Source organism: Pieris brassicae, chromosome 5 (genome assembly GCF_905147105.1).
Source record: "Pieris brassicae chromosome 5, ilPieBrab1.1, whole genome shotgun sequence".
NCBI lineage: Eukaryota > Metazoa > Arthropoda > Insecta > Lepidoptera > Pieridae > Pieris > Pieris brassicae.
The window spans coordinates 10,465,477-10,490,961 of NC_059669.1; the positions used below are offsets into that span (position 1 = coordinate 10,465,477).

The 25,485-nt window shown below is 34.8% G+C and overlaps 1 protein-coding gene across 2 annotated transcripts; it reads right to left on the reverse strand.

Moving 5' to 3' along the window:
* Window positions 1-1,706: 1,706 nt before the first annotated feature.
* LOC123709362 (palmitoyltransferase ZDHHC8) lies at window positions 1,707-24,801 on the reverse strand. Of its 2 annotated transcripts, none has more exons than XM_045660632.1 (9): window positions 24,630-24,801; window positions 24,033-24,151; window positions 18,568-18,725; window positions 16,846-17,018; window positions 15,514-15,708; window positions 12,739-12,907; window positions 11,012-11,205; window positions 9,457-9,615; window positions 1,707-5,365 (listed from the first exon to the last, which is right to left on the reverse strand). In XM_045660632.1, the coding sequence occupies exons 1-9, from the start codon at window positions 24,719-24,721 to the stop codon at window positions 4,978-4,980; spliced, it is 1,647 nt and encodes a 548-aa protein (XP_045516588.1). In that variant the 5' UTR covers window positions 24,722-24,801; the 3' UTR covers window positions 1,707-4,977. The 2 variants fall into 2 exon arrangements, with proteins under 2 accessions (XP_045516588.1, XP_045516589.1); XM_045660633.1 differs by having other exon boundaries at window positions 5,224-5,435.
* Window positions 24,802-25,485: the final 684 nt, after the last annotated feature.

The following is a 25,485-nucleotide window of genomic DNA, read 5'->3' on the forward strand; positions in this document are numbered from 1 at the left end:
TGAAATCGAAAAAGCGAGACAGTTTATGTTCACACGTGGCCTTAGCCGTAATCAGATTTCGTTCATTCAACCATGACCGCTCAGTTCGGCTTGCGCCGTCAAACTATGACAGAATAAGCGATTCTACAAAAGGTTCATTTTGTTTAGCACTTTTGTATGAAACTGTCTGAATAATGGTTTAGAACAAAAAAGACGATAATCCCCTTCTACCGACTTCTAAGACGTCGAGTTTATAATTTGCTATACATCAACGTCTAAGATTAGTTGAAGGTTTCATTGTATGTTTAATAATATTTAATTAAATAATTAGGTATGTAGATAGAATAAGAAATATTTATAATAATATTCTCTTAAAAATCATATACTTATTATTTTAACCAGCTTCCACCCGCGTTGGTTTCGTGTACTTTACCAGTCCCTTGGAACTTCTTCAACGATAATTCCGTGTATTAAAATATAGCATAATGAATTACACACCTGAACCAAAACTAGAAAGATATCCGCCGCCTCCTTCTTCATTTGACAATAAATTAATTTTACACTAAACAATAATGTCATATCATTAGTATTTATTATAATTAAACTTTTCCTTATTATGTTGATGAATTGTATTATTTTCCTCTGATTTTTTGTTTCTTTAAATAAATATAGGTATTTTTTAATTTATAAATAATAATAATAAGCCATTTGAAAACATTCTAATAACAGTATCTATTTAGTTTGGATGACGTTATCAAGTTAGAAAAAGATGTCTTCAGGCAATGTTCAATTGAGTAAAAACATATATTCTTATATATCATTGGGGCTCGTCTTTGCCAATATCTCTCAATTCAGCGACTTTGTCAACTTTAAGCTATAAAGATATTATAATTAATTCATAAACTACATTTACAAGAATTAAAAGGAATTTATTTTTATATTAAAGTTACTTAGTCACTTAGTTTCGAGTTATAAGTTGTTTTGTAATATCTTTTGTACAGGGATTTATAAGATATATATTAAGAAGTCACTACGATATGGGTATATATTTATTTTTTGATAACAAATTTGTGAACAACGTAATAGCTTATTGATGCATTATTTAAAATAATTTTTAGATTTTATTTATTACTATAGAATAATCTGTTGAAGCAAGTTTCACAGGTTCGGTCTTGCGATTCCAATACGTTTCAATTTGCAGGTTATGGTGCGAAACAATGGAACCTAAACTCAGCTACATCTCAGCTGGATAGATTTAGAAATGGTATGGAATTGCTCATGGTATGTCCCCAGTATTCCGTTGTGGAAGGACGGACGTCGAGGCGATACGGATAGTATTTTGTATCCTGCCTTGACGTCTGATGATGAAACTCAGCTGCAGGTATTAGTCCAAACAACTTTTCTGAACACGTTCCATGGTAAATGCGGTAGAAGATAGAGATCCCAAACTCTACGCTACGCTAAGGGATCAAGCCGCTCGGAAAGTGGCGACGAATGTGGGTAAATAAAATTTTCTTTTCTCTATTTATGCTTGTAATAATAAACTTTACTATCGTTCTTTTGCTTCGTTCAAAATTTAGTACCTACGTCGCATACGAATAATTATAGCATAATTTATAAACATCTAATCGACTAAAGCGGCATCACAAATTTTATAAAAAAAAATATTGATTGGGAGCTCACAAAACGTATGTAATTTAACGGGTTGAAAAATAAGTATACACGTCATTGATTAATTGAGTTTAATATCAATAAAATAAGAAAATTATTTACACGAATTTTATCAAAATACAAAAATAAAACACTGTCACGTACACGTAGGTAATAACGATTTTTCAGGAGGTACTATACACATTAGTCTTAGTCAACTGCATGGTACATAGCAGTACTAACTGTTCAACCACACTTTGAGCTAAATAACCACCTAACTTAAATTTTATGGACAAAATAACAACACGCATTACTTAAATAAACATTAAACAACATACCATTTAAGGAAACGTTATAACCTTTTATATGTAACGCCAAGTGAATAAGCAAGAAGACATTATGAAAATTTTCGAGACTTACATTCTGATGTACAACTCTCTACATTAGCCTTTTAAACGTAAAGTTAGTGTGAGATACTGACGTCGAAACTTAGCGCGAACTAAGTCCGACATGTCAAATTGAATACATTTTACGGCAGACTTAACGCGGTCACGTTTTTGAATTTTGTTTGGGTTAGAATCGTGTTTGTTACCATGGTGACGATGTTGTTTGAAATAAAGTAATGGTAACCATGGTTACAAGTATCAGACTTACTTTAAACCACGTCGTATAAATGGCCGTAAGGGTTTCCCATTTTCAAGAGTTGGTAATATGCCTTTTTTAATGCAATTTATTAACTGAAGCAGACTTAATCGTCCTCTTACATACATTTTTATTCAAATATTTACAAAGATTAAAGATTTACTCAATAAGACATACATTATTACAGAAAAAGTTTTGAGAGCTTTCTTTTTAAACCGTGAACATCAGAATTAAGACTTGTATTAAACCTCAAAGTATCCCAGACTCGCTTCTCATTGGTTTATTCGAAGTATATCAATTCAACAATCAGAAATGACACACGTCAAATAACTTTTGACAGGGAACATTTAATAGAGATAATTTATAGATTACAAAAAGCAAATTTCTTAGTTTTATACGTCATGTTAGCAGTTGAATTTTAATATTATAGAACTCTAGCCACACGTTAAGTCATAAATTCTCAACCACGTCTTTAATAATAATCCTCTCCAATAAAATCTAACGGTCATTCATAAATGTACTATACGCGTCAAATGGGTGATAAGTGACAGTTAGTTTGACAATAAACATATATGTCAAGTATTTGAGGCTTGGTAAACACGCTTCAAGTGTTGATGTATTTTTTTCTGATGAAGAATAATTAGCACATAAACGTAATGGCTGAGTCAGTGATGCCACCTCGGGTGTTTTCCCTCCAAATTTAGGAGAAATCAAGATGTCCTGGGGGCTCCTTAGGCGTGCATTTCTTGAAGCTAAGTTATACAAAAAAACGCTCAATTCTACTCAATTTATAAAAACTCCAATCATGAGATATCAAAAATCTCCAAGGTCGAAATTTTATACTATTGAAATGTAATTTTAATTCATATTTAAAATTAACTTTCAAACCGAGTGTACATAAAAATCTATTTGATATTTAGCGGCCTTTGAAATTGGTTCTAGGGGGAATGCTTGGCTGGCTATGATTAGCATCACACTAAGTGAGAAGTAAAAAATGTATTGACACATCACTTGAAGGTTAATAAAAGTAAAATTGCACTTTTTTTATATAATAGGGGGGCAAACGAGACTGCGGAACGCCCAAAAAGGGCAGTCATCGCAGCCCATAGACACTTATTTTTAGGCACCCAGCGTTGCCGGCCTTTAAATATAGTACTTTTATGAAGACCAGTGGTAACTTCACCGTTTAAAACTTTAGAATTTATATCCTATTAACCAATAGTCAAATTATTACAGAAAACTTGCGATGCACTTTCCAAGTCTCCAAAAGAATTACAATGAGTGATAGAACTGCCTTATAATGCCACTTACATGTGGCAATGACATGCAAGTCCACCACGTAACTTCCAAACTTTCGATAGTCTCTGATAACGCTATTATTGAAGACCTACATCATATTTTGTCATGAGGTGATTACATTCAGTTTCTTTGTCAGGTCAATGCCCATATTATAACTTATTTTAATTATTGCTCGAAATGTATTATGGTCTCATCAGACTAAGAAAAAATTTGTGAGAAAATGCATCTTAGACATTAAATTTACACACGGTTTAAGTACATCTGCTAAATTCTAAATATTGTATAGCTTTAAGTTTTAAAATCATCTTAGTAGTAAGAAAACTGCACTGCGGAATGTAAAGAAACATACTAAATAAAAATTTGATAGGCCGAAAACTATTTCTCTGCAAATTAAAATCGTACCGGCGATTTATCAACACACCACAGTATTATTTAGCACTTCGTTTATCGTGTAATGACAACTGGTACATTCAAATAGTACTGTCATCTGTCACGCAAGTAAAGTTGTGTGACAGATGACAGTTGTTGAAAAGGCGCTACTGATATGTCAAATAGGAAAATCGATACTGGCACCATAAACAAATTTTTACATAGCAATCAACGAAAACTCATTTACATCCTTAAGTATATTTACAATCTTAAATAAATCGGTGACTGTACATCAAGGCATATAAATATATATGTAATACTTTCGATTTAAATTTCGCCTTTTATTACGTATTATGTACATTGAACAAATCGTATCGTACTGTCATCATAAATATATTATTTACAATATATAATCTCATCTATCTACCGCTAAAGCAAACAATATTCTTATTTTATTTATCTTTCATCTTATAAGATACGTCAAATAAACATGCGTTCATTCACAAAACATCTAAGTACTTTCTGTGGGCCGTAAATAACTCGGAACGAGATCTCAAAAATCGTATCAGATGCAAGGAAAATTTGAATTAACACGCTTAAACGATTGAAGAAATATCGGGCCCAACAATCCATCTACATAATATTTGGCACATTTCTCATAATAGCTGTTTGGCGAACGCATGGTTCGCAAGTTCTCGAATCGTACCGATTTTTATAAACAATATAAATATTACTCATATATTATCAATTCACACTATCGTTTGGTTGCCGAGTCTTTTATCGATACAATATAAGATTTTCCGACACTATCACAAGGGTTCAGTGTGTTATTCACAAACTTTATTATCGATACGCATTCGTAACGTTACCGATACAAAGTCAAAAATTTGGAATAAATAAATACACAATCTATACTATGATATTATGTCGAATTCACAACGCTATGTACAAATAAATCTCACACACATCGCATGGCATATGGCATGACCGCATCCATTGTGCGCTGTCTTTGGGTTAACACTGTCCCACGCGGAGGTTTCAGACGGAGATCTCGTAGTTGCAGTCGTAGACCGAGGCACGATCGGGGGGCTCGGGCTGCTGCGTGCGTTCGAGCTGCTCCTGCACCTCGAGGGCCCGGACGAAGGAAAGGGGGCGCGTAGGTCGCGGCACCGCCGAGTGAGGCGCGCGGCGGCGGGCCATGGGCGAGGGCGCGGGGTGTGGGAGGGTGGGGTGCGAAGGGTGCGGGGCGTGCGGTGGGGCGCGGTCGGCCCACGTGTAGCCGCCGCGCTGCGGGGAAGCGGCCAGCTCGCGAATGTCCTCCGCGTCACGCAACAGCTCGCCCTCGGAGAGGAACCTCCGCTGCGGCGAGCCCCGCACCCCGATGAAGTCAGGCCGGCGCGGCTGCGTGGGCGTGCCCGGGTTGGACCTGTGCGCGGCGCTCACGTCAGGGGTTTAATCGCGCGAGCTCGTCCGAGCGCTCGCTATTATCGTACGGCCTACGGACAGAAGGAGACGGGAGCTGCGGGGAGAAGCGACCGACGCACCTCGACTCGCGTTCAGAATACCATTATGATTTCATTCATTAGCGAACAGAAGGCCTTCTTTGTATCGCAACGAAAGGGTCGAATACGCTTTACGATCGTGATTCTGGCATGTGTTTGTGATTATGACGAGCGTTCAGGCCGGACGAAACGTGAAACGTACTCGCCCATAACATCGTTTGAAAGGAGGTACTACCGCTACTGGATGAGCGTTAATAACAAGCGGACCAGTAAAACCTCGACTAATCTATGAAAGGAAAACCAGCACCTGTTGCCAACAGCTTGTTCTGAACGGGCCCGAGTCGAGACGGCGTTTACGGACAGCATGCGACGCCATGCCAACTGTACACTACACTACTACTACCGAGCGAGTTCGTTCTAGATGGTTCCATTGAGATCAGTATTAACACTAAGAAACAAAAAGGTAGAACCATCTACAACCACTGCTCAAAATATTTGTATAAATTGCAGGCTATCTTTGTATTCTGATAATTATCAATTTTATTCTGTGGTCTTTAGACTACAGAACTGCGAGACAAACAGCATATCAGGTTACAAAGATCAAAATTCAACATTAAATCAAATTACCTCTGCAAAAAAAACCATGCACATTAATATATTTACCAACCAGCTTTCTCTATAACGAGCATCCATACTTGATACTAAGACAATAAGTTTATTAAGCTCCATAATTCTTTCCATCGAAGTAATACAGTTTCCAAAACAAAAATTGGCAAGACGCGTATTTTAAGTTTGATTTAACTAAAAGCTGTGTCGAAAGTACTAATAAAAACTTGAAATTTTTGTATGAATGCTTCTGGGACTAGAGTGTTATGCGCCTAGAATAGCTAGGAAACTACAAGACCATAAAACACACATAATTGTCTATATGATATGAAGGTGCGTCCTGTCTTACTCAAATGCCATATGTTGAAGCGAGACAATACGCGTTTAACGTAGTGAAGAGATATGATAGACCGTTAAACAGAATTTGTTACATAACAATTTCCATCAAATTTTCAGAATGCATGAAAGTTTTGAGTCTGTATTCAAAACCTGAATTTATAATCAATAAAGTTTGACGGACTTTAAAACGAGATGTTTGAAACTGGCATAAAGTTAAAACTATTGCCATAATAAAATAAAAAAGATTGTTTATGGATACCATTTCAAACACGAAATGAAATGGTGGGATGATACTATAAATTAAACTGATTTTTGATTTATGAAAATAAACTCTTAAACGGTATTATCGAGTGATCGTATTCATATGAAACAAGTGCATCTAAAATGGTAGATGACAACTATTCTAGAACATTCCCACACACTACTAGTTACCGTCGACACGTCGGCTCTATGCGTTATGTCCATCTGCCGCGGTAAGCAACGTTCACTTTATATACACATTTCATACATACATAACAGGCATAGGTCCTATCTATAATTAGTATATATTAAATATTATTGGATTAAATATATTTGTGTTTTGTTCTCACTATAGTAAAAGTGGGCTCGTTTTGCTCGCTGATACTGAACGATTGTTACTTGATACATATTTTTCAATATATAATATTTAAAACTTTCACCAGTATAATAATCGAAACAGAACTAATTTAAGCGTACGTCCAACCAGGCTCCTATAGATAAATCACTCCTTATATGGAAATTGTATTCGTTTTACAACAAACTTCCAAGCGAAATTCTCGTTAAACGTAAGTGAACCGTTAAACGTAAGTTTATTATAAATTTAACGATTACTTAAACTGATCCTAAATCTTGGCAGAGACTTTCTTGCCAGTTCTTGTCCGATCTACGCCCTTGACTTGCGAAATGGTAATAAATGTAAATGTAGAATCAATTAACATATTTTCTGTTGACGTTCATAAGTGTACTTGGTTACTTATATGAGTTAAGTTATTTGAGTTTGAAGCATGGCATTATAGTCACCATTTTCTGGAACAAACCACAAAACTTGGCGGCGAATTTCTTGCCAGGAACTGAACTGATAGTAAATGTAATTTTTTTTTTCTTTTCTGAATGTTATTGTGATACGAAAAATAAATTTAGATTGACCTAATTTTATTTATTCAATAGCTGAGGTTCACATCTTTGTGCTTTTTAAGTGCCATGAATTAAGGACAAAACACAATCGCCATTTGAATTTTAGTTTATAGACAAATTTCTTAATGCAACAAAATGCGATCAATTTTCTGAACTAAATGTCTATCTATGCCTGTTATTAGAATATACACTACTTTCTCACGATTAATTATTTCGGTAAAAAAGTAGTGTATTCAATAATAATTACATTTTAGTATCACATTATGAAAATTTAAAAAAAAGATGAATTTTAACCATTTGGATCAAGCATACAAAAGCAAGACTTAGCCATTTCACAAGATTTCATTATTTATTAATATCATTCAAATTTCTCTTTAAAGCGTAAATCTTTTAACCTCTGAACATAGAAATCATTCTAATTGCATTGTTATCTTAAGTACTCATCTGTCTCTTTTCATCACAGCGTAAGTACAATTTGAGAGAGAGAGAGAGACAAAAGACTACTTAAAAATTATACCCCTTCCCTTAATATAAATCCCCAAGGAGTTATAAATTATATATGATCAAGCAAATAATTGTTAGTCTACCCATGATGCAAACAATTATACATGCAAATAATAAAACTATCTAACATTTAAAGGAAGCAATGCTTGGACGGGAGTCTTGACAACTTTATAGGACAGACCTTTTTACGAAGATTATATATATCCACAGATACCAACATATAAAATGTCAATTCAATTTGTCAATTCTAAATAAACTATTTTAAATTTAACAATTGAACACATGCACTTTTATAGATCAGCATTTATTTTACGAGCGAGTTACTGTACTGTATCCTAGCCATAAACATTTTTACAGGCACGTACACACGTACACGTGCGTGAACGCTCTAGTTTTTTATACATTTCTTTTACCGATATGACGTTAGTCATTCCACTTAACGTTGGTTAATTCATATTTTATTTATTAATTAATAGTAATATTGTTAATAAATATATATATACATGTATAATAAATAAATTAACAATAAATTTGTGGAATACTATAATAATACTGTTCTAATATATATAATATTAAGTACATATATTTATAATCTTCGTAAAAAGGTCGATGGTTTCGGAAAAGGCCATGAAATGTAACTTAACGTTAAATCGCTAAAGCAGTGTCGACATGAAGACGTACACGCGATCGTTGATGAGAATTCAAAGCAATGAAACGCTTTGAAATTTCATAAATTAAATTGAGCTGTACTTAGTCGATCATTATAAGTTTAAGTAAAATTTAAAAGGCCTTATGTTAAAAACCGATTACTTATTATTATTTTTTAGGCATTCTTCATATATTAATCTATCATTATAGTACTAATGAACGACTCAGTAAGCCGTCAAAAGGATTACATATTTTTTTTATTTTTTATTTCGGTACAGATTTTATTACAATAGTCCCTCTTACAACACGGTACTCTTATAACGTATTTTCGTATTACGCGATTTGAGTTCCCCATATAACGCGGGAATTTCACAAGTTATATTTCTGTATTGTGTCATTAATTATGATTTATACGCACTTATTTTGTTCATAACAACGAAAAATGTTAAACGTAAATAATTTGTACATAACGCGTTATATGGGGTCTACAGGCGCGTTATGCGAGATCTACCCCGTTCCTATAACGCGGAACCAATCTACCGTATTATAGAAGGGTTTTACTTAAGATTTCAAAACCTGATTCCCATTTTTAAAGTACAAATAACGATACGTAACAGTACCAGATTTGAACAATATTTAGTAGTAATTTAAATAATTTTTAAAGCCATCAAAAATATATTTTTCAAACTTTTCCTACAACTAGTATCCCCAACAAATCCAACGCTTCGTTATCCGTTAAAAACAGAAACCGGACAGTTCTTACCTGCGCACAGGACTACTGAGCGCTAAAGGCGTGGGCACGCCGAGAGCTTTAATCCGCTGCTGCATTGTAGGGGAGGGCCTGGCCCCACCATTGGAGCCCGGGTCGTAGCGGAGAGGCTCCATCACCACACGGTAACCTGATGTGGTTGTACCACCGTGACTGACATGAAAAATAAAAAAAAACCAGTATAAATATATTATTTTATTTTTATAATCACGACGAAGTGGAAGGCAGAGACCACGGATGCTCTACATGCTACGGTCTTGACACACCTCCCTCGTCCCCATCATTCATCCTCTTTCATGACATGCATGCTCGTCAGTTATGGGCACTTTTAACTAATCCCTTCGCAAATACCTTGGTCCAGATATATATGACAAGGCCTACCGAACCCGACCTACCTACCTAACACAGTAAACCGATATAACGTGATACCCATATAACTAGTTTTCCTATAACACGATTTCCGTGCCCCACATAACGCGGTACTATAAGACGAAGATTTTTATAGTGTGAAGAAGTTATATATAATGATATTTATAATCATTTGTCAAGTCCATAATTAGTTTTTCGTAACTTTTTCGTTACGTCATCGTCGATTCGACTTATCTGTGACCGTCACGCGACAGACGTATAAAAATTATGGAGTTTCTAATAATTACAACTTATTTTACTTAAAGTATTAAGAAAACACTTTTTAAACGGATTGAAGCTGTGGATTATTATTATAAACTTACAATTATTTAATTATGTAAATACACTGATAAATAATTGGTCAACGTGACCATGCACGCGAAATGTCGGAAAATTGTAAATTTAAAATTATGTAAATATAAGTTTATAATAATAATACATAGCTTCAATCCGTTTAAAAAGTGTTTTCTTAAAGTGTAAAAGCCATGTCAACAAAGGACATTACTTAAACTATTTATAAATAACTCTATAGTTGACGCATTTTAAATTGAGTCGTCGGGCAATGTCACTGACAGTAGGAATTTGCACGCAATGCAACCCGTTATCAATACTTAGCTACCTGCGCACGCGCACGCTCCAGGATAAAGACTTAGGAAAACTATTTTAAGAGATCAAGCACCACCTCGGGAATCTACAAGAATGGCACAGATGGTGAAGATACGGATGAGGATTTTTGAAGAACTAAGAAAGATAAAAACGGCACATTACGATCTATACAGTTTCTCTATGATTACGTCGTAACAAAAATTTTATCTTACAAATTAAAACTTTTATTTTCAGATAGCGAAAAATTATTCTTATTAATATAACTTAACATAATTTAGCATATCGGTCATGCCTATCCTGTAAGTAAGTATTGTAGAGTTGCATATCGATATGCACCTCTACAATTCTTACGCACAGACACCTCTCCATAAGACCTATAAGTGCGAGCGGGACAGACAGATAAATATGATTTATGACTCGAAGCCTCAGTTCATAATGCATTGACTATAGTTTATTCCTGACCGGACTACCTATTACTACCAGAAAACTTAGAAATTTCACAAATCTGCCCATTAATATTTAACGTTATACGTACCTAGTATTCCTAGAGAGCGGACTCAACCGCGGATAGTGGTGTGGCCGCGGTGGCAAATGATGGTGGGGCTCCGGGAACAAGTTGGCCGAGGAGCCCCGTCGCTGCAGGGGCGGGGGCGTCGGCTCGCAATCCGCTGACTGCGAGGCCCCGGGGCCCTCCATCTCACCTTCGTGCTCGTCGCGCCCGGGAGACAGCTGGAATATTTGGAGCTCCAGGTTTAACTAATGAGGCTTATTTACTGTCGGTACCAATTTTGTATTTTAATCCAAAAAGTTGACGAAATTAGAACTAATATTTAATTTCAGGAGGAGCAGTGTTGGTCTAGTGGCTTCGGCGTGCGTCTCTCACACCTGAAGTTCGATTCATGTTCACCGAACGAGGAAGGAAAACATTGTGAGGAAAGCCAAGTCGGCCTAAGACTCAAAAAGTCGAAGGCAGGCATAGAAGGCTGATCACCTACTAGCCTATTCGATTAACAAACGATCATGAAACAGATACAGAAATCTGAGGCCCAGACCTAAAAAGGTTGTAAAGCCATTGATTTATTTTTATTTTATTTCACTATGGGCTTTACAAATCAAACAAAAATAAAGAATTATCTATCATTGAAAGTTCACTAATAAGATACACCTGGAAAGTGAAAATATATCTTATTTATGTCGCAGTGAAGGAGTTCACATCAGAGAGTTAATTAAATCTCTATATATTTATTTAAATGTCGATATACAATCAACTAACTCTCTGATTTAACCACTTTACTGCGACATATAGACTACAATCAATTTTTACCACTTTTATGCAAATCTGCAAAACAGTTTCGCTGCAATAGACTTTAATAACTACCCAACTTATAGGTGTAGAGATAAAAGTTACTTTTTATTTGTAAATTAATTGTAATGTTCTAATTTCCTTTCCACCCAAACCCAACCCAAGTCTTTAATACAAACACATTAAAATTAGTTTATCAATACCTCCCTCGATATCGAGAGCCAGACATACCCATGTCTTCAATTCACTACATCAGTGCTCAAAAGAAAATAAACTTTACAGCAGTGAATTGAAGGTATGTAATTGCTCTACAAGCGTGACTTAATAATGATGCTATTTGCAAATAAATTATCAGTACTTAGCAATGCTTTATTTCTCTTAAGTAATTTAAGTTGGAGAATTAAGTATATATTAAAAAAAGCCTAACCGTATTCATAAAAACTCAGTCTATTTGCACTCTTCTAATGTAACTCTTGTCTCTCTCTCTCGAATTGTGTGCACGCTGTGAGGAAGCGAGACAAATAGACCGATCTAGTTTTTATGAATATATACGAGTGCACATGTGAAAAACTAAAGATGGCTTTGATAGGTTTGTGGCTTTGAAAGACAATACAAAAAAAACAACATAAAAAACACCTTTAAATGATATTGTGGCTGAATATTCATTTTCAGTTTTTGCGTGAATTGGGGCAAATATCTTTAAAGGTAGTAAAAACTTTGGCAAACAGTTGAAAGCTAAGTCTTTTAAAATAATAATAGTTCTGCTGATTTTCACCCTCAAATCAATAAGATATTTTAAAGATTTTTCATTACAAATCTAATGAATAGTCATGATAATCAATGAAAAATCAGGGCAAAGGTTTGAGCGATGACCATGTAACATATCAGTTAATGTTCAAGATGTCTTCCCCACAAAGCCCATCGACCCAAGCCAAGCGAAGCAAGCGTCTGGCCCTCACCTTATTGTAGTGCGCGTGCGCGCCGAGTTGGCGATGCGCGGCCCCGTTGTCCGCCGTATACGTCTTTACCTGCGCGCCGGACGCTATAGTCGCTATGCCCGCGTTCATCGCGGTCATTTCGCGTCGCTTCTTACTGCTCTTGTACAGGTACTTTGATGGCCGGACAAGGCTGGAATCGATACACAATTTATTTAAAAAAAAATACTTTTTTAACTATACAATTTGATAATAATTGGCTAAACGAAATCCAACTTATATAGTCGATGTTTACAAACTATTATCTTCGACATTTAATGTGGCTTAAAGTGGTGACGCAAGACAATTATGGGTATTAACTGGCCGACGTATTGGTTATAAGTTTATATTATATTATACTTAATAAGTTTGCAAATATTTTTAGGACTTAAACCAGTCTGTTGGACAGATCCCCATTAACAAAGACGTTGCGTCTACTGAATGCTGTCAACACTATAGACATCCTTGTGTATGTTCGCTGAACGAATTCACAATATCGATATTAGTATATAATTTATTTTTAATTTCAACATTATCGTATTGGCTTAGTACTGTAAGGATAGTGTATGTATTTTTGTGAATAAATAAATAAATAAATGTTGTACATTGTTATAAATGCATTTTTAAGCGATAATGGTTTAGAATGATTTTGCGTGTATGGTTTTTAATTATGTACTTGAGTACTTCGGTTCAAAGATACTTTATTTCTCAAACGATTATATTCACTTAGTGAAAAATTAAATGTAGGTTAGTTGTGTACATCGTGATATGAAATTATTAGATAATAAGCTATATAGAATAAAAATATTAGTTTCTCTGCAAATAATATACAAAATATGTAACTTCAATTCTCTTCTTACATGATATGAGTGTACATTAGTAAATATATCAAAAATATTATTGCCGTTTGTCAATACGCTACAATTTCCAATCTACAAAGAATAGATTCACTAACTTTTTGAGCATTCTTTCATCACAGCACTTCAATGGACATCGTAATTTATTCGACGATTACACAACCTAATGAAAGAGATATTATAAATTCTTAAAAAGTTTTTTTAAGAAAATATTTGATTATTTGACAGCAATTCAATATAAAGTTAAGATTTGGGAACACCTTTTAAGTAAGAAAATACAAGTGTCAGGGTTCCCAGATGCAAATCGATACGTTTTCATGTTCCCTAGCCTAAGCATACGAATACTTGAAATGCAAGCGCCTTTTGAAATCGTTGTTGTAATTGTTTAGTGTTTGTGTGTGTACTCCAAATAGCTGTGTTAACATTTTCGTGTCTATCGTTATATTGTTTTTCTTTTAATTGTGTTAATCATATAAAATTAATCATACTTTTACATAATAAAATTCTGTGAAACAATTAACGTACTCTTCTATAAATGTGTACGAGCCAAGGAATACTCTTCTTTAATAAAGTTCCAGAGGCTCTTTTATTTCTGCCTTTTAATAAATTTAAGAAATGTATTAAAGAAAAGCTGTGAAAAATGGCTAACTATAAACTTAACGATTATCTAGTTGATAAAAGGGCCTGGGACTAGTGCTAGACAGGCTACTACTAATTAATTTGCGATATTTGTTTTAAAATAAGTGTTGTTTGATGATTTGCTATTTTAAGAGTACCGAGAGTTTTTTTACGCCGGCTTTTTCTCTCGGCCTACACCCTCTATCTTCTTTTCCGACGAGAAGGGACGTCTACTTATTTTAATTTAATGACGTGGAATAATTTAAATTACATTTTGCTCACTCAGGCTTTCTTAGTTTTATAAGCGTGTCGATGAGTTACGCCCCAAGAGTATAGCTTTCTCTTCAACTGTTACATTGCATTCATTCGTTTATAGCAATTAACTAATTCATGAGAGATACGCCCCGAGTGTATAGCGAGACGTAGTTACGTTAGTTACGAAGTTTTATTATATTTTACTTTAGAGCAACCTTTATCTTAGCCTTTCAAAAAATGTTCTATGTAACATACATTTTTTTTTTCAATATATATAACGAAAATTTTTAAAATATGAAAAATTCAAATTCCAAATAATTTTAATAAACTTTCGAAATTATGCCCCCCTTAGCAATCAAATTGCCTATGGGACGTCGGCTCCACGTAAGGAAACACTATTTATGAGCTCACATTCTCAGTAATTTTAAGCTTTCCTTTAGTAATGTTTTTTATTTGGAAATTTAAAAAAAATTTAATTAGATAACGACAAGACTCTTTTAAACACTGGGTAATTTGAGGATCTATTTTGGCCAGATATGCCTGGGGCACGCATGTACTTGTGCAGAACATAACTATTTCTCATATTAATTAATTATTATACTTTTTGATTGATACTATTTTAGTGAATATTATCTTATTTTAAATGCAAAATTTCATAATGTATGTGTGTCTACAATTTATCAGAAACTAAATCACGTATGTGAGAACAGTCCAACTTTTCAGCAAGATCGGATCAAATCATAGATAAAAAAATAAAAAAATAATGTATCAAACGGACAGAAAGCTCAACTGATGTTAAGTGTTACCGCCGCCCATAGACAGACTACCATCGGCCTCGCAAGTCCATTGCCGGCCTTTTAAGAATTGGTACACTCTTATCTTGATGGACCCTACGTCGAATTGGTTCCACAAGTGGAGGAAAAAACTGCCCTGAATAACGCTCAGTTGTGTAACGACGTCGCTACAAGAAATTTCGTATCCTATCTCGACGTGAAGATGAGTCTTAATATTGAAAATTTGAAATACTCACCTAGGATACTGCGGTCCAAACTGCGTATAACAACAATTGGACCAACACCCCTTTGAGAAGGGATTGTATCCGCCCGTAAACTTGCCCGTCACCTGTTCGTTCGTCGTCCTTCCCCTCGACACTAGCACCATATGGAAACCCGTTAAACCAAATATCGGTATCGCTAGAAGGGCTATTATACCCATTATCACCATTCTGATTTGTGTTTTAAGGAAAATTTCAGAGAATTCTTAGCAAACATGACCGTAATAAAGCAAAACTCTTTGTAAACGGATTGAAGCTATGTATTATTATAAACTTATAATTATTTACATAATTTTAAAATTTTCCGACGTTTTGCGTGCTTTACGGCGTGCATGGTCACGGTGACTGAAGACAAAAGGTGTTGTCACCTTTGTGTCACAAATGTCAAAAAGTATCACAGCTGTAGAGAAAGTTGTGTTATCTGTATTTATTTCCCCGTACAACATAATATATCCGGTAAAAAAGTGTTTTCTTTAAATTAGCCAGCCAGTTTATTAAATGTTGTTACAACAGCACTATAAACAGCTCTGTTCAGTTAAAAGGCTGGGCTGTTAATTGAACGGCCTATTAAGCTAGCTAGTGCCTGTGACATATTACATACATACTAAAATATCAACTAACACACAGATTATATTGTAGTTTCCTTTGGTAAACATTTACAATTAACTATATGTAAGCTGTGCTCTGTGGTATGTTAAACGATATGCATCGAACTATTCGTTTTTGTCTCTTTTCGTCAAATTGTTTTAGAGCTATAACGAAAAGAGACGACTAGTGTTTCGTCAAAACGATATTTGAACATATTAATACGAATAAAGGGGTACACGTTACAGTACTGTATCTCAATAGCGATTTCAAAGTTAATTGGCAGAATTCAATATCGCCAACAGAAAGCTTATTTCAACTATGTACCTATTACTAAAATTATATTATTAATGACATTATTGTGAATTGCGCCATCTATGCATAGCTTATGTAGTTCATGAAGCGTCGTAGTCAAGGAAACATGTGGAGCGGACTTTCTGTCTCCACTGTCCAATTTCTGTCCAGTATTGTAGTTTTGAAAACGATGCGTCTTTTACTTTATCGATCCATCTGGTTGGATCACGTGATTCTTTTGCCTTCTGTTGTTAGCAACCAAGATCAGTTTCTCCAAGTTCTATCGCCACCTCTTTTCAATTATTATAAAACCCAAGTAATGTATTAATTGTTTCTTTTGAATTGCTATTTAGTTACAAAGCTCTCTTATCTACGAAAACCAATAATTATTAGAAGTCAATCAAATATACGTAAAATATAAAAGGATACGACACAATGGGCTCGACCTGTGTGAGCGTTTTGTTGTGGTTCATGATGTAGTACAGGCTGAGGCCAAAAATGCTCAGCATGTGTATGGAGAGTGAAATAAGAAAGAAAAAGAAAAATCTGTAGTTCCGCCGACCTATGCAGTTGTTCACCCACGGGCAGTGGTGATCGAATGTCTGGAATCAAATTTTTATACTTAGACAAATCCTGTGGCCCAAAATAGATTCAGTTATTGAGACTACCTTGCCAACTTATTATATTGAATTTTTCTATCTACGTAATTTTATTTCCAATTAATCAGATAAGAAATACTAGTATACATTGTGGTCAAAAAGTCGTCGATCAAACGCAACTAGGGGTTGGATGAGATCATCGGACTAGATTCGAACTGTAGATATTTTCGAATTTTAATAAGAATTAGTATAAAGGGAACTTTCTTATAAAAACATAAAATACAAATAATAACTATGCAGGGGTTGACCTTAAGGACCTCCCGTAGAACAATTTTTTTACAGCTGATGATCCAATCGAATCCCTAGTTGCGTTTAATTCACGACTTTTTGGCCACCTTGTCTATGTTTTTTACCCAAAAAGTATTTATACACGAGATATTTTGTGACTTATACATAAGCCAAGTGATACAAGCGTAAAATTATTATTACTTAATAAACACAATAGCAGAAACATGCTGATGCAGTGTATTTATGCTAAGAACACACCATTCAATTTGTTCTTTAAACAATTCAATGACGAGGCCAGGACAACATTCAACATTTCAAAAAGGTTCACTTTGAACTGTGTTTAGTTTTAGTGCCTATGTAAATATATTCTCATTGTATTGAATATCCAGAATGTTTTGAAGTGAAGCTTCTTTAGACGCATGAGGGTAAAATGTTTACCGATGAAACGCAGTAATATTAATATTAGCGTCACCAAGATATGCAGCGTTTTTGTTCAAGAAAAAGGAGAGAGCGATTGATACCCATTAAGAGAGTGAGAAAGGGCGAACTTAGTATGAAGCAAGTATCCATGGAGTGAGAATAGGAAGCAATGAAGTGAGAAAGATCGAGAGAGAGAGTGAGATAGAGCGAACGTCGCACCACAACTTGTGAGTGATTGTAAGAGAGATTGAGAAAAAAATCACGCTATTGGTTGATGTATTCGTTAGATGGATATTGTCGCATAACGGCTTGTGCAACGGAAATATTTTATTTATTTATATTATCATTAGCACGTATACAGTGTGTTAACAGTGTGAATATGGATACACAAATACATGGAGTGATCATATATTGGTACATGATCATCTATTAGGGCTTTTACCTTAGTAATAATTTACAAAGAAGTTTCACTTCTGACATGTGTACTTTATACGCACGCACTTTTTTCTATGTTTCTATTTGATGTTAAACGACGAATGATTCCTTCAACGAATCGGGACGACTCGAAAGTTTCAGCAGAGTGTCAGAGCAGACACGGAAAGTCTTGTTGATGGGCAAAATTCAAGGCAAGGGACAGGCTGGTAGTAGGAGAAGTCCTACTTGCAGAACGTACGGGAGTGGACCGGCATCACATCCACCGAGTAACTTATTAGACTAGCGCACGATACCGGGCAATTCAAGTTGTTTTCAACCTTTAGCAATAAAGTGGCACAAAAATAATAGATGTTAAACATTCGTCGCTCCTTGAGTTAGTACATTTAAAAATCCGAGTAATTTTCCTTACCTCTATACAATGATTGCAGACAGAACAGTGCGAGCAGCGCGGCGGTCGGTAAAACTTGCAGGTGACGCACCACTTCATCCGAACCGTTATACCATTTATCTCCACGCTGCGATACAGCGGCGCACGGAAGTCATCCTCGCGGTCTTCGTCAGGTGGGGCTGGAAATATCGAAGCATCGTATGTAGGAATACATCATTGTTGGCGATTAATAAGTGGAAATTTCTTGCCACTTCTTCTCTCTCGCGCTACTATTTGGGAGCTAATTGTAAATGTGAATTTAGTATCATTCAATTGTATTTATATAATTTATATGTATTTTGATTTGATTGATTTGATTCGGTGTGGGCGAAGTGATGAAGTTCGTGGTTGTGTGGTGGTGGTGGTGGTAAGGAAATAAACCAGTGGCGCTACAAACTTTTTTAGGTCTGGGCCTCAGATCTCTGTATCTGTTTCGTGATCATATGGCATCTACTAGGCAAGTAGTTTATCAGCCTCCTGTGCCGGACACACGTCAACTGTTTGGGTCTAAGGCAGTTTCCTCACGATGTTTTCCTCTAGCGTTCGAGAGATTACCTACGACCTCAGTTATGAGAGTCGCACGCTGAAGCCACTAAGCCACTAGTTAGCTAAGCAAAGGTTACATTACACCCAGCCAAGATATCTTTTACTCCACTTCCTACACTACAAACATAAATTTAAATATGGTTTATCTATGTGCTATCTTAAGTGTGTCACTCGTGACTTTGTAAGACACGACACAATCGAATAAGTGTTGAATTAGGTCATGATTGACAAAGAAATTATGACTGAAAACATTAATTATTACGTTTCCTAGTGACAAAAGCAATTAGGGAATTGTATTGACATTTCACCATCATAGTTTAGCTTTTATAAGGTAAAGTTGATCTTTTAATGGCAATTAAGGGATTAATCTGATATAACTAATACACGTTTTTTTGTGATGTTTAATTATTTATTAGTAAACAAACGTTTGTATCACTATAGTAGAAAAAGAAAAAGTCAAATGAAATAAATATATGTATATTTATTTATAGGACCCCTACATAGTAACCTATTAGGCACGCGATCAGGAGGATCTGGAGCCGAGAAGCCAGAAAGTAGGGTATGTCAAATCACTTCTTTCCCAAAAAGGGAAATTATTTGCTTTAACTTAGGTCTGGTGACAACTACTCCGGAAATATCCTCATGATATTTATTGGCGAGTCGCCGGCCGCCGTGACCCATTGTGCTGTTTATCTTACATATCTAACAATTCTATGGCAGAATTATACAGCTGCAATATGACTGATAGCCCAACCCGAGATACCCTCATACCAGTCTCGACCCACCGATCGCACCGGACTCTTTCGAAAGTCGGTTAATCACAAGTAAATGAACCACCATTTGCTGGGTTCTTTCGTCACACTGTTAGTATATTGGATATATCCTAAAACAGTTTCACAAAAACAAAAGCAATTATAAACAAACATGACAGGAGCACGGTAATATAGGAAGACAATTAAGGGGATTAAAGAGCTACGAGACATGCCTTTTAAGTTCTGTCGTATCCATGTTTTAAAAAAAATGAATTAAAAACTGTTCTATATTCGAATGTATTTAAATTCTATTCTAATGAATCTCAAAACAGTTGAAAGTATTAAGAGTAATTCTATCGTTTAGTCACAGCGTCGATTGGAAGTTCTCGAAGTACTTCAAAGAAGATGGTGGCCGTGTTGCGACTATTGCAGTTGAAAATCGTTAACGCAGAGTGATATAACACAGTTTGTTTACCACAAGTCATCGCCGAACTTCGAAAATCTAACTCAAAGCGACGCATCATCCTGCACCACAACGCAAGCTCACACAGCGCTCGTCAAACGATTGAGTATTTAAAGAAGTAAAAAGAAGAAATTCTTGACCATCCTCCAAATAGTCCTGACCTAAGCCCTAACAATTCTTTACATTTCCTAAAATTAAGAAAAGTCTTCGTGGTCAAAGGTTCCAGTCCGATAAAGAAGCAGTCGACGCATTCAAGTCAGCCATTTTGAACACCCCCACTTTAGAGTAGAATAGCTACATGGTAAATACTTTGAAAAGCAATAAAAGATAGGTAGGTACTATAACGTTCTAGTCATGCTTTTTTCAAACGACAAAACTTAAAAGGCATGCCTCGTACAGCCGAATTTTAATATGAAAACCTCATCGGTGGACGAATTTAGGTTTAAGAATAGGGTGGTTGTTGTAACTGCGAAAGCCATACTTGGAAGGAGATGTCATTTATAAGAGCATATAATTAACTAATGAAGGTCAAGAACGAAATTAGTCACGCCATTTATATCGTATGACATTTAAATCGATTTTAAAATACGTTCCTACTTCACCGCAAATGAAGTATAACCTAGAAAACCAGAGAATTGCAAAGTAGTTTTGAAGATCTTGCAAAAACAATTAATACGAGACAAAGAAGAACAAAGCATATTATCAGTTCAGATAAATGTTTTTAAAGTTCTATATTAAAAATAAATTTAAAAGATCTCGGAAACAATGAGAAAAACGCCGCCTTTAATTAATATAAAGAAATCTTGGATTCCAAGGTTTGCGGTCTTATCGTAAAACCAATATGCAAATAACGAACGCAATTATATTCGCATGAATAATATCTATATGAATAGGCTGACAGCCTGATTCTATATTAAAAATACGTCTCAATAACTTCGGATTGTTTTACCCGCAGTAATTACGATTCGTATTTTGGGTGCACAAAGTATGTTGTATAGTAAATTTAATTTTATTATCTGTAACAGTTACCGATTTCCAGCAGGCCAGGGCAGACACGTTTTTTCATAAATATGTGTAATAGTTTATGAAGCCAGTTAAATGTGCGTTTAACTGTCTAGTTAATATAGTATGAAGGCCCGTAACTAAAATGGTATGGGACGGATTCAATTGTGCGTCTGATTCATAGATTTTTTTAAGGTTGGTTAACCTTTAGTGCATACAAATTTTCTGAATACAGTTCAACTCTATAGATTATTTAGACTTTATTTTACAGGCTAAGAAAGCTGTAGTAAAGAGGTTTTAGGTAAATTTGTCGAATCACGGCTCCACCTAAAAACAGCTCTAAAGTTTTTTCTACATGTTCTCAACAATCGGCAATACTGTAACATGCAATAATGTGGCGGCGCCTGCTATTTAATTCCATAAAAATTAATTAAAACATCATGATTAGCGAAATGAATCAAGGGTACAAATTCTTGGCTCTAACCTAACCTCATGTCATCCATGTAATATTATAAAGATAGGGGTAGAAAGCCATGCGCCTTCTTAATCTTACTTGGGGTACTGCACACAAGTTGTAAAGAACGATTGAAAATTATTTGGAGCTGTTTTAAGGTAAACCGTGACTCGACAAATTTACCAGGTTTTTTAATTCAACATTTAGGCAAAAGTTAAAAGTCAAGAAAGGCAAGGTAGCTAGACTGTAGATATCACAGGAACCATTCCAAATTTAATTGGATTATCCAATACCATTAAATTCATTTTAATTCGATCAAACGGTTCGCCGATGATTACCGATATTGGATTATAACATGGACAAATAACCTCAAAGGGTGACCTTGTTCTTTTACGACCATTTTTCTAGAAATAGACTAAAATTAGTGTTTAAATATGCGTGAGGTAATCATTTTCCTCCTGCCATTGTTTGCCAAATCTAGAGAAGAATCTAGCGTACACTAGTTTTTCCTGTTCGATAATGTGAATGCTTTCGTCATAAACATGGTTCTAACAATTTTTGTTGTTTATACTAGGATACAAATGTAGCACGAGCGTTTAATTTCAAAGCCCTGTCCATCTATAGCAAAGTTTATCATAATCGCTTTAATAGTTCATTTCGCTTTAATCAACTCCAAAAAAAAACAAAGTTTTTTAATGTGTGTAAAGACAGATTTCTGCGGCAATTTCCTGGATTTGTTCTCAACCGGAAAACCTGGTACGAATTCAGTTCCTCTGAATGCATCCAATAGAGAGCACCTACTCAAGTGAACCACGACGGCTCCAAGAAACTGGTACTAAATTTTTCCTCTTTATATTAAATTATTTTATGTTAACGACGATTTATCTCACGCGAATTCTATATTTAATGAAACGATTGCAAAGTACTTTCGCAAGCTTTTCAAAGCCAATATTAAATGTTTTAATAACAATCAACCGAAGACTTCTTCCAATTCATACTGCCTCACCTTTTTCACTATATGCTCATTTATTATCTCTCTGACTATATTCAATTCTGTATAATATTAGTCTGCGGGCTAAATGTGCAATCAATAAAGTCCTGTGGTCTTGCATTTAAAATGTGAGGTTGAGAACTACAACATAATGAGGATATAGTGTAACTGCCTAAATATTTAAGAATTTATTATTAGAATTTTTGAGGTGAGTGTAGCTTATTAACATTTGTGCAAATACAAACACCTGAATAGAGACAAAACTATCATTTAACAAAAAAAAGCACATTTACCACATCCAGCCAACCCTTCATGTCAATAACAAAGTTTATATTTGCAAAGCAAAGTTAATTAAAACTTGAGCCAGTAACTGCTCAACCGTAACATTGAACACAAACAGCTTGCATCTCAATTCAATTACAATCTCGGATGCAAATAAACAATTGTACATTAAATTGAGTGAGAACAGTACAGGGTTAATTTAGTTATACTCTGTCCTAATTATTTTTCTTTTTGTATATTTTGTTTAGTTATAATATGAGTACACTACAAGTTACATTATATTGGATAAGATGTGTATTCTAATATATGAATAAAGTAAAAGTAACTATTATATTGATGTCAGAGAAATATTTCCATTCATTCATTATATTTTAGATGATTGCAAAATTAATTTGTTAAATGAAACAGGGTATAAAAATTCTAATAAATTAATAAATGTATATAGTTATTGTTATAGTTTTAAAAACATTCAACTAATAAATTTAGTTTAAATATTATCGTGCTATCAATAAGATCAACAATTTGATTAATTACATAACAAGCCTCTTATTACAAATATTCTTTCTCAAATACAAATGGGCAATCAGATTTCCACGCCTACTTTTAGTGTTTTAAAAATTTTGATAACATTATTTTGCAAACAAGACCTTATTATCTAATATTCCATCGTTAATTCTATAATTTTCAGTCATTTCTTATCACAATATTAAAACAATCTTATCTCATCCATAATATCAATTCTCATTAATGCACCATTACCTAGCTTCATTATAAATAAACTACTACAATATTTTAAACTTTATTTCATAAGGCATGATTCACTATAATATAATATATAATACAATAAACTGAAACATTATACTAGGTTTAATATGTTCAGCCTATGAGTATGTATAATTGGTTAGCCAGGACCAACTTTAAGTACTTTTCTCATTCTCATTTTAAAAATTTACCTACCTTTTGGTATCACCCCCGGGTCCATGAAAGTGGCCAGTGTAAAATTGGCCAAAACAAAAAATGTTATGACACCTTGATATGCTGGTACCCATGGGTGTTTGTGCAGATAGTATTGGCAACTGAAATAAAATTGGTATATTATTTGAAAGTTATACACTAGAATATTGTTTACATACCCTTAAAAAATCATACAGCAACCTCAAAAAACAATTGTAAAAATGTTTATAGTGGTAGTAAGTCATAACTTATACAAACATTTTAATCCAATTATGCCAAACTTATTCGAAAAGTAAATTTGCATGTAACATTTATGACAAAGCTAGTCATTAACATACATTGAGACGTGTTTATACCATTTGCAATTATAGAATAACTTAATATACCATGAAATTGTTGTAATCTTACAAGAGTAAATAACTTGTTAGCGAAGGCTTATAAGCAGTTTCGGCTGCTAATACAAGCACAAAATGTATGGCATTATAAAGTTAAATAGGGCAAAGGTAGTCGGGAGATATTAATAGCAGCGATTCCCCAATCTTTATGTGAAAGTTGTCAAATCAAAGAGATCCATACTTTGAAAACTGAATGTATACTTACGGAAAATAAAAAAACAGGGACGTTGTGCCCAATAGTAAGGTCCAGGCGAAAGTCGCGGGGATGTATCTCGTTTTGAGGTCGCATTTGGGCATATTGTGTCAGTTTTAGTTTGGTAAAAGCAATAATTTAGAATGATTTTTATTCACTACAGACCAACATGGCCGCGCCTATTAATGTGACAGACAGAGTGACAGATAGAGAATCTATGTGACCAATGACTTTTAGATCAACTGACAGTTTGTCAATATAGTATAGAATAAAATACTCCAACGAGTCCATAGTTTAGATTGAAGCTTCTGATAAGACCAAAATATATACATTATTACTACAGAATACTTAATTCTCTATCATCATCTTCATCAATGGCTATACAGCCCCTTGTGCCTTAGCCTCTTTTAGTATGTTTCGAGTTTCGACATCGTAATCTATTTCGGGCTTCTTGCGTCCGACTTCGAACACTCTATTGTTTCGAGATCCTTGACAACTCCGTCCCATCGACACAGCCTCGGTCGACTGGGTTTTCTCTTGCCACCAGGGTTATAGTTCAGTAAGGACCTTGAGTTCTTTTGTCCGCTTTTCGTGCACGTGTCTCAGTCACTTGAACCTGTGACATTTTATGAATTGGACGATGTTGGTGTTGTCTAGGATAGTATAAAGTTTTTCATTGTCAATCATCATCGTCACAAACAGACCCAAAAATTCTTTATAATTCTTCCGCTCAAAAATAAGCTTGTCCGTCATTCTAAGGGCCCAGGTTTCGGATCCATAAGTAAGCACCGGTCGCAGCCTAGTTTTGTACAGAACAAGCTTGGTATTCTTTCTGAGAAGTCGCGGTCGGAAATATTTACTAAGGCAG

Bases quoted from the DNA above. Each gene is read 5' to 3' on its own strand.
- LOC123709362 (XM_045660632.1), bottom strand. From the start codon at position 24,721: ATGCCCAAATGCGACCTCAAAACGAGATACATCCCCGCGACTTTCGCC. The intron at 24,152-24,629 runs GTAAGTATACAT...ATTTTATTTCAG, and splicing joins TCCCTGTTTTTTTATTTTCC to TTGCCAATACTATCTGCACA. The intron at 18,726-24,032 runs GTAGGTAAATTT...CGATATTTCCAG, and splicing joins CCCGGGGGTGATACCAAAAG to CCCCACCTGACGAAGACCGC.